The sequence below is a fragment of the Sylvia atricapilla genome, chromosome 14 (assembly GCF_009819655.1).
Source record: "Sylvia atricapilla isolate bSylAtr1 chromosome 14, bSylAtr1.pri, whole genome shotgun sequence".
In the NCBI taxonomy this organism is placed as follows: Eukaryota; Metazoa; Chordata; class Aves; order Passeriformes; family Sylviidae; genus Sylvia; species Sylvia atricapilla.
In genome coordinates, this window is record NC_089153.1 from 17,653,402 (window position 1) to 17,663,332 (window position 9,931).

Consider the following 9,931-nt stretch of genomic DNA (forward strand, 5'->3'; position numbering starts at 1 on the left):
CAAATGGGTAATTTTCTATGTAAGATGCAACCCTGCTTTAGTAAGACACAAAACCAATCCAGAGGGAAGCCCTGAAGTCAGAGAATCCCCCACGAAATGTACTGCTTAAAAAATAAACCAGATTCTCCCAGCGCTGTCCACCTCGAAATTAATGAACTGGGGAAATAAAGAACATTCATGGATATTGTGCCAGTTACCTACAGCACCATCCCAGTAAATGATGTGTTAATGCAAAACATACAATTAGTCAAAACAATCCACCTGCAGGACAAAATAGAGTTGGTAAGTCAAGAGAGTGATCACAGTGTATTGTGTCTTCTCTTGGCCTCACCCAACAGCAGACTCTGTTTAGTTTTTGATTAGCTCCCGTTCCTCCCTGGCTAATCAAGTTCTCCAGCAACTTGGAAGAACGACACGAAAACAAAGAAGAGAAAACAATGGCTGAAAACTTGCAAATGAAACAGGAAAGGTTACAGGAAAGGATAAAGACAAAGAACAAGTAAGAAGAGAAGGATTTATATTTCCTAAGAGAAGCAGCAGAATGAAGATGTGAGCTTAAACCTCTTCAGCACAAGGCATGACACAGCATCTAATTACTCCTGCAGCAAGCACTGGTGTTTATTGCATGTACCAGAATCTCCACCTGGCTTGGTGGACCTTGGAGATAAATCCTTCCCATACAACCACAGCAATTTTTGTCACACCAACTGCAAGGCTGAACTAGTTAGTTGTGTCAGCAGCTGGACAGAAAAGCTGCAAAAGCCTTTGGTTCATATGCCACAGAGATGAAGGAGGGCTAAAAGGCATCTCCAGAAAACAAAACTAAAGAACTCCAAGGCACAGAGCTCAGCTGTATCGTGACATTTACTGATCTCCAGTCAGTCACTGCCTGGCACTAGATCAGCTCTGAAGAGAAACCATTTCAGTTACTCCCAACACGCTCCTTTCCTCACATGTTGCAGGTTTAACTTCTACAGGGAATTGCCTTGCCTTTATTCCAACAACAAAATAATTTTTTTTTTAATACACTGATCCCAAATATCACCTTACCCCACAAGATTTCAAGAACAGGCTTTTTTGGATGGAAGTAAAGGTACACTGCAATTAATGTTTGCTTAAAATCAAAATCCCCTGGTGCCCAAGTGCCAGGTGCTCCCTGCCCACTCCAGACTCGTGTGACACTTCTTCCCCAGCCCATCACACTCCAAGGAATGGCACCATTCACTGACAGGGGATCCAAAAGTGAAGTGCTGGAAAAACCAAACTCAGAAATAGCTATTTCAGCCTCAATCCCCAGGGCCCTGCTGCTTCCTACCTATGGAAATCAGAGGCAGTTTTCCATGGGGCCAGTTCCTCTCTGCAAAGGTGTCCCTGCTATTATTTGCCTTGAAAATGCCTCTCTAAGAGAGGATGGGTGAGATGTGGTGTAAAAGTCATTTCTGGGAGGTTTTTCAAGCAGCCAGGGCAATCAGCAGGACCTGACTGCACTTCTGCTGTAGATGCCACTGCAAAGAACATTTTCACTGGAGACAGAAATAGCAACAGGGTATCAGGACCTGGAGTGAACCAAGAGCCTGATCAATTCTGGCAGTGCAATGATATTTACACTGAGAGGAGCTTTCAATTGACCAGGGTGTGCAGAGACAGAAACAGGGTCAAAACAGGGTGAAAACACGGAGGCTTCATTTCCACTTTGCCAACTGCAAGTTAATTAATAGGCAGCCACAGCATCCCAAAGCCAGTTTTGGTACCAAGCCCCAAACTCTGTCATTTAAAGCCAGAGAGTTTTGTATTACAGACATATTAACTTAAGTATTTAAGGAAAGTAAAGCCACTTTTTTCAAATCTAAATCCTGCAGCAGAATTACTCCAAAGAATGCATATTACTGTTCCATTTATATGCTAAACAGAACAGTTAAAGAGTATTTTTTTAAAAATAAGCATGAGAGATAAGGAACAAATCCCATTTTAACTCATGACTGTATGTACATAAACAACACTCCCTGGGGCAAAGTGTTTTACATCAGTACCTAAAGTTTTAGGTTCTCATCTTTAGCCTCCAATGTCTGACTTGTCTAGTAAAAGGGAGAGAAATGAAAAGCCCCTTGTTCTGCTAAAGGAGTGAAGCCACTGAGCAGGTTCAGAACTACGTCCCATCTGTCTTTGGACACATTGAACTGACACCAACAAAGCACAGAAACTCGTGTTCAAGTGTCAAGTCTGTGGTAAATGATCAAAAGCCATCTTCACCACCAAGGCAGTGCAGAAATTTCCTGTTCTTTTCTGCTCTTGTACCCAAGAGCACTCTTGGTGTTCTGCAAAGCCAGGACAAGCAACAACTGAAGCCATTTTTTGTTGCATGGATGGAAGTTCCAGGGGTATAATAATATGCTGAAAGAACTGTGGGTATGTATTTCATGCATCTAAACTGGGGGTTTAAATTATAACATTCCATGTAATACACAGTTAGATCATAGCTATTTGGACACAAAGTTTTGCAGAATTCCTCAAAATAACCTGCATTGAAAACACAGATTATGCAACAGCCTATTTTTAATGAAGGATTTACTTGGTGTGATAAAGCACAAGATGGAATATCTTGATTTAAGTGCAGGCACCTTCCTGAAAAAAGCATTCCCAGAAGCCAAACAATCAGCTCCCTGGTTTATTCACCTCCTGAGCAATGTAACACCAGACTACAGAGCCCAGAAAATGCACATTTCACCGAGAGCTCTGAAGGCATGGCAAAGGACTGCAGTGGGAGTGACTCTTTGGAACAGCACAACATAAAGAAAAGACAGGATGCTTTGAGTTCAGGCTTTTCATTAACTCCCATAATTTTACTGGCACATCTATGAAGCTGAAGGTCTGTTAAAAGTGAGATATCTTTTAATTTTTACATCTGTTGCCATTATGAGCTGTCAGTTGCAGCGTGAAGCAGACACTTGGCTGATACATTCGCTGTGATCTATTCTGAAGGATTATACCTTGAATAAACTCTTCAAGAACATCCATATGCCAGACCCAGGGCTTATGGAAGAGAATGGAACCATTAAATGATGGATGAAGTGTCAAGATGGCCAAGATTCATCAGTCCCATAACAGGAAATAAAGTGAATGCAGACTGAAAACTCCCCCTGCCTCAACACCTTGAACCAAGCCAAGCAGCACTGCTGGAATACAGAGAATTCCCTAAGGAAGGACAGACCAACCCTCGTCTGTCACATCCCAGACCAACAAAGAACAGCTGAAGACCACAGATTCCTTCAGGAGAGGAGAGTGTGAGGCTCAATCCAGACCCTAATTCTAATCCCACCCTCTAACTGAGGCTACACTGGACACCTTCAATAAAATCTCTGGCACACACAAGCAAAAACACCTGAATTACTCTCTGAACCACACTCTCATCACACCTGAGCCTCCCACGTTCTGGGGATAATAAAAACAAATGTCAAAGAAGTGTTGGGGCTGCTCCTTAAATGCCAGAATCTCACCAAGCTCCTCTGGGCTCCTGAGAAACTCCAAAGAGGTGTGGGGACACCTTGGGAACCGAGTGCAAGGCTGAAAATAAAACAAACCAAAACACACACCCCTGGGTCACAGACACTTCTTTACTGCTGAGAATGGGCATCACAGAACATCAGGCCTCCTGCAAAGCCCAGTCCTTCCCCAGACAAGGATGAGCATCTGCTGTCCCTGGTTAATAACCCAAGACCAGGGAGAAATGTATCACATTTTTTCAAGTGAGGCTTCTGCTGTTTCCTTCTCACATCATTCTCTTGCAGTAGAAGCTGAATTAACAAAGTGGGAAAAAGCACAGGATTCAAGTCAGTGCTGTACCTGAAAACTGCTTCTGGGATTGTAAGAACTGCAAATTGCCTATAAAAGTTTATTTTCATCATACAGCTCATGCACACCTCAGTGCAGGAAGTCCTTCCTTATCTCCCATAACAAAAGCCCAATAAAGACACAATTTCAAATATATGTCTACAAGGAACACACTGGACATCTCCTGGACATCTAATTAAGGCTCTTAGGTCACAAAACAACTTTTTGCTCTTTCTCTCTCCCTCAAGCACTATTATGAACACACACAAGTCAGAAGGGAACTGGTTTAGAGAAGAAGACAAGACACATGTCCTTCACATCTGCAGGGTTAGAAGGAAAATTTCAGTTAAATGATAAAGCAATAAAAAGGCCAAGTCTTGACTGCTGGCAAAACAACAGAACATAAATTTAATCCCCTCTCCTCCTCTAATCTTTGGGAAGGAAAAAAACCCACACACAGAAATAATTATCCTTTCTCCAGAAGAACAAACTGAAACCGCAACTTCTTAATCCTGTGTTTTAAGATTTACAAATGCCACATTTCTCAGGTATTTTCCTCCCACCTACTTCCTCCTGCAGGTGCAGAGCAGGAGTTACTGTGAGCCAGCAGGTGGGATGGCCATCTCCTGACCCCTGAGCAAACAGGGAGGGAGCAATGCCAGGGACAGGCACCTCACAGGGACTTGAAACCGCAGAAAACCAGGATGGGCTGGGCTGGAAGGGACCTTAAATCCCACCCAGGGCCACCCCAGCCATGGCAGTGACACCTTCTCCTGTCCCAGGCTGCTCCAAGCCCTGTCCAGCCTGGCCTGGGACACTGCCAGGGATCCAGGGGCAGCCCCAGCTGCTCTGGGAATCCCATCCCCACCCTCCCAGGGAAAGATTCCTGCCCAAGAGCCCATCTCAGCCTGCCCTCTGGCACTGGGAAGCCATTCCCCTTCTCCTGCCACTCCAGCTCCTGATGAAGTTCCCTCTCCAGCCTCCCTGGAGCCCCTCCAGAGCCTGGAAGGTGCTCGGAGGTCTCCACACAACCTTCTCCTCTCCACAATGAACATTCCCAGCTCATCTCCACAGGGAGGGTTCTCCTTGCAGTCCCCTCAGCACCTTGGACTCTCCAGCAGCTCCAGGTCCTCCTGTGCTGGGCCCCAGGAGCTCTGCAGGTGGGATCTCACCTGAGCAGGGAAGGATCCCTGGGCTCTGGAGCTTTTCCCCAAGGATTTCTCCTCCCTGTGTGAGTCCTGCTGCAGTCCCCGTCTGTCCTCTCAGGACTCCACCAGGAATGCATCAAGAACCCCAGCAGAACCTCCCCCTCGCAGCACCAAAGCACTTAACAGGTAATGGCAGCAGCACTAACGGAGTTTAACAGTGGGAACACATCCTTAATTTGTGCAGTGAGCCTTCAGAGTGAGCACAGTGGGGACAAGCTCCCCTCAGAGGAGGATCTGCTGTGAAACATGGACTTGGCACTCAGGACAAGGTGGGTCCTGGGTTTCAAAACTTCCAGGGCAGCAGGTTCAGGAGGCTGCCATGGGTACAGGCAGGGAAACTGCCTCAAATAATTACCTCAGGCACTTCCTCACCTCAAATAAATAAAGGAGGAATAAAGGAGGAATAAAGCCCACTTGTGGTATAAACTCCTACAAGGATATCCCATTTTCAGGGGGTGGGAGAGGGGATCAGGCTCCTCATAGAAATATCACTGACTTCATATCAAAGTCACCAAAAATAAAATACAAACTCAGGGCAGCATCTCAACAATGGAAAAAGCAATAAGATAAAACAGCCAAAAAAAAAAAAAAAAAAAACAAAAAAAAAACCACCCTTAAAATCACAAATATATGAGGATATTTTTGCTTTTTTTACTTAAGAAGTTCAAGTAATTCAGAACATAACTTGGGAAGACAAAAAAGAACACAGTGAACAGGTTTTTAAACTTACTCTCCTTAGTGCTGCATGGAAGTAGCACCTTCACTGCTCTGGAGGGTGCAGAAGGGAAAGAGAAATTAAGAAGCAAAAAGGAATAGGAATAATTTCCCTCTGATCATACACTGAACACAGCATCAGCATGTGCAGTGAACACAGCCACTTTTACAAGCTCCTGAATGATTAAATTCTAATACAAATTGTCACTTCTACTTAGTAAGAGCTGTCAGTCTTAAAATATTGATCCCTTTGGCATTAGGAAAGTTTGTGAGATGATTCTCATGCATTTGAATGAGACAGATTTCAGCAGCCACCCATGTCTCAGGCTGGAAATCCCAGTGTTGTCATGTAAATGTATTTTACATGACATTTAGGTGGTTCTCATTTAACCCTGCCCTCCTTTTTTCTTGATGGTCCAGTGGAAAAAACTTATGACAAGAATTCCAGGGCCTGCCACAGATACAGCAGGAAGTTTGTGAAAAATATTCATGTTCTGCAAGTCCAGGTGCTGCTACATTAAACAAAAATAAACAGATATAAGGAAAAGCTGACACCTAGACAATACCACCTGTTAGACACCCCAGAAGTGGTAAAATGGAATTGTTGGACATACAGGCAACAGGGTTTTTTTAAATAATGCTTCCATTTCTTAGAGGTAGGAAGTTCTTGGACAATTTCTAGAGCTTGTTTTCCACTGCATTTCCTGCTCTGAGACATCTGATAAAGAGACTCTTGTTATCTGCCAACATCTTGTTGTCACCAGCCAAATATCACAGACCTTATGTCTCAAAATTCAGTTTTTCTTGTCCAGGCCCTTTGTAGAGCTGAGCCTTGAGAATTTCAATTCCCATGTAAAAGCACCTCTGAAGGAATAAATGGCTCCAGTGCCCAGAGAAGCTGGGAGGGACAGCCCCAGGCTCCCTGTAGGGCTTTTCCACAGTTCCCACTGCAGAGCTTTGTCCCAGGAGCTGGGTTTGGACCCAGGGAGGCTGAAGATGCTTCCACCAAGGCACAGCAGCTGCAGGCAGCCTGCAAAGTGACTTGTGCTGCCAAGGGCTGCAGATCTGCTGCATGCCAGAGGCTGCTCAGAGCACAAGAACCTGGGAAAGCACGGGATGTTTGTGGCCAGGGTGTGTTTAGGAGGACAGGATCCCTTTCAGGAGAAAAGGAGAAGCTGGTATTTTCCTTTGTCACCCTCCTGCCCAGGGCAACCATGGCATTCTGCTGGGACAACTTCAAACCTACAAAAGAATTCGTGTTACCCAGGATTACACTTCATCTGTGCCCCTGCTCTGAGATCTTTCACCCCACCCGTGGCTGGAGTTCTGTTCAGCATTTCACACCTCATCAAGTGACAGACTGAAAATGTTATTCCATGATATTATCCAAAATTTGGGGCTCAGGAAAGACCTTTGGTGTCAAACTCCAACCAGACAGTGAGGCTCAAGCCAGAAGTGCAGGTCCCCACAATGCTCCTTTTGGGAGCCACTGACAATATTAATATTTCAGGAAGTTGCTGAACAGCTACTAACAACATAAAAGGAGGGATAAAAGACCTATATCCACACACAGCTTAAATCTGAGGGGGGAAAGTGCTGCGTATTTTGCATACCGAATATTTTAAATAATAACCTGGCTTAAATTTCACTTTTCTCTCACGAACTTGCAGAGCCCTTACATGCTACAAAAAACCCACAAGGACCAAGGAGCATTTTCACCTGCTGATAGAACCCAGATTGTCTGTAAGACACCATGACTTCTGCTCTCCCCAGAGCTTCTCACTACTGAAAGGCAGTGAAAAAAAAGCAAACCCCAAACGCTGCTGTCTGAGAAGTTATTCAGAGATGCGTAAAGATCCGCGAGGATGTGTAAGAACCATGAAACTTCAGCCCGTTCATTGCATACAAGGAGCAATCGGGGACTAATTAATAACCGCAACAGCTTAGCTGGAAAAGCATTATTCTGGAAAATCGAATGTACAGAAAGAGAAGGTTACCTAGGCAATGTAAGGAAGAGAGCAATGAGGTCTCGGGGCTGCTCCCTACAAAGACAAACGCCAAGCGCCGCGCTCGGGCGCTGCTCCCGCACACAGCGATGTGCCGCTCGCCCCGGGAAGCCCCGAAGGCTGTGCCCATGTGCTCGTCCCTCTCCTGATTCCCCATCCCCGGGCGGGACGGGAGCCTGCCCATCCCCGCTGCAAGGCTCCAGGAGGAGGAGGAGGAGGAGGAGGAGGAGGAGGAGGAAGAGGAGGATGCCCGGGAGCCGCTGCTCCGCTCCCCGGGGAGGACGCGGGGGCAGGAGCTGCTCGGCCCGGGGCGGACCGGAGCCAAGGAGGGCAGGGCTGGGCTGGGCAGCGATGGGATGGGAGGGAAGGGAAGCTGCAGAGCCCACGAGGGTCCCGGCGGGGCCGCCCCCATCCCGCCCCCGGCGGCTCCGGGAGCGCTCCCGGGCTCGGCGCCGGGTGGGGGCTCGGGCTCGGCTCCCCCCCGAGCTCTCACCTTTTCGAGAGGTCCATGAGGACCCCGGAAAAAAGCTTCTCTCCCAGCCGGAATGAGACCACCAGGGCGTCCTCGATGATGTGGTCCAGGGTGACCCGCACCTCGGAGCCGGGCAGCAGCGCGGGCGCCTCCGCCTCCCCTCCGCCCGGGGCCGCGGGCACGGCCGGCTCGGGCTCCAGCGCGGCGGCGGCGGCAGCATCCGGCTCCTCCTCCTCCGGCCGGGGCGGCTCCTCCCCGGGCCCCGCGGAGCCCCCGGCAGCCGGCGGGCAGGGCTGCGGCGGCTCCCGGGCCGGCTCGGGCGGCGGGCAGGGCTGCGGCGGCTCCGAGCAGCCCGGGCTGGGCGCTGCGAGGGGCTCGCTCCGCGGCGATTCCACCCCCGGGCTGCGCGGCGGCGGCGGCGGCTCCTCCGTCCTCCCCGCGTCCGGCTCGCGGGTCCCGCCGGGGCTCCGGGCGCGCTGCACCGGCGGCGGCTCCTCGGCCTTGCCGCCGTCGGCCTCCTCGCCATCCGGCACCGCCGACTCCACGGCCTCGCTGACGGCGGGTAGAGGGTCCGCGCCGGCCTCGCTGCCCGGGATCGGCTCCATCTCGGGCTCGGCCTCGCCGGCCCCGCCGTCTCCCGGCACCGCCGCAGTCGCCGCCGCCTCCGCAGCCATGGCCGCCATTTTCTCCGCCGCCTCCCTCCAGCAGCGGGAGCGACGGCCACGGCCCGCGGGGAGGGAGAGCCCGCCCCCCGCGCCCGCAGGCTGCGCTCTATTGGCGGGCGCGCCGCAATGCTGCCTTCCTATTGGGTGCCGCCGTTGTCCATCCGGCCCCGGCGGAACTTCTCGTTGGCTAGCGGGCGCTTCATTCAGTGCGGAGCCGGGAAGGGGAAGAGGGGGCGTGGTTTAATAATTTATAGGCAGCCGATGAGGGGAGGGGTGGAGCTGGTGGGGCAGCGCCGCCATCTCATTGGTGGAGGGAGGCGTCGCTCCCGAGGGAGGCCGCTGATTGGCGGCGCCGAGTGCCCGTGGGGGGCGGGCAGCAGGCCCGGGGAGCGCGCGGGGGAAGATGGTGAGGGCGCGAGGGCGGCCATGGCGGGCCGGGGTCGCCCCTCAGGGGAATCACCTCGCCCCTCAGCAGACTCAGGTCGCCCCTCGCGGATCGCCCTGGAGCGGCTCCCCCGCGGGGCACAGCCCGGCGCTGTGTCCTGTGTTGTACAGTGAGGGCAGGGGAGCTGCTGGTTCCCGTGCTGGGGGAGCACTGAGGGGTGATACTGGCGTGAGGGAAGATCACAGAATATGCTGAGTTAAAAAAGACCCACAAGGATGATCCAGTCCGACTCCTGCCCCAACAATCCCACCCTGGGCATCCCTGGGGCGCTGTCCCAGCTCTCCTGGAGCTCTGGCAGCCTCATGCCCATTCCCTGGGGAGCCTGGGCAGTGCCAGCACCCTCTGGGGGAAGAACCTTCCCCAAAATCCAACCTGAACCTGCCCTGGCACAGCTCCAGCCCTGCCCTGGGTCCTGCCCTGTCACCTCAGATCAGTGTCTGACCCAACTGTTGCCCTTATCTGATGTGGGGAAGGCAGGCGGACTGGCACCTTTTGTGAGGTAAATCGGAATGTTCAAGTGTTAAGCCCCATGAATTATGCGCATCAGGTAAAGGTGGGAAACGCGGAGTCGAAAGGGGAGAAAAGGAGTTAAT

At 50.5% G+C, this 9,931-nt stretch overlaps 1 protein-coding gene across 5 annotated transcripts in view; it reads right to left on the bottom strand.

The window, feature by feature from the left end:
* Positions 1-9,095, bottom strand: part of PWWP2A (PWWP domain containing 2A) — a 31,896-nt gene extending 22,801 nt beyond the window's left edge. For 2 of the 5 annotated variants that reach the window (XM_066329416.1, XM_066329415.1), the window contains exon 1: positions 8,250-9,089. In XM_066329416.1, the coding sequence (XP_066185513.1) occupies positions 8,250-8,911 (662 nt within the window). In that variant the 5' untranslated portion in view covers positions 8,912-9,089. Of the gene's footprint in view, positions 1-8,249 lie in introns of all 5 variants that reach the window. The other 3 variants (XM_066329414.1, XM_066329417.1, XM_066329413.1) reach the window with 3 other exon arrangements.
* Positions 9,096-9,931: the final 836 nt, after the last annotated feature.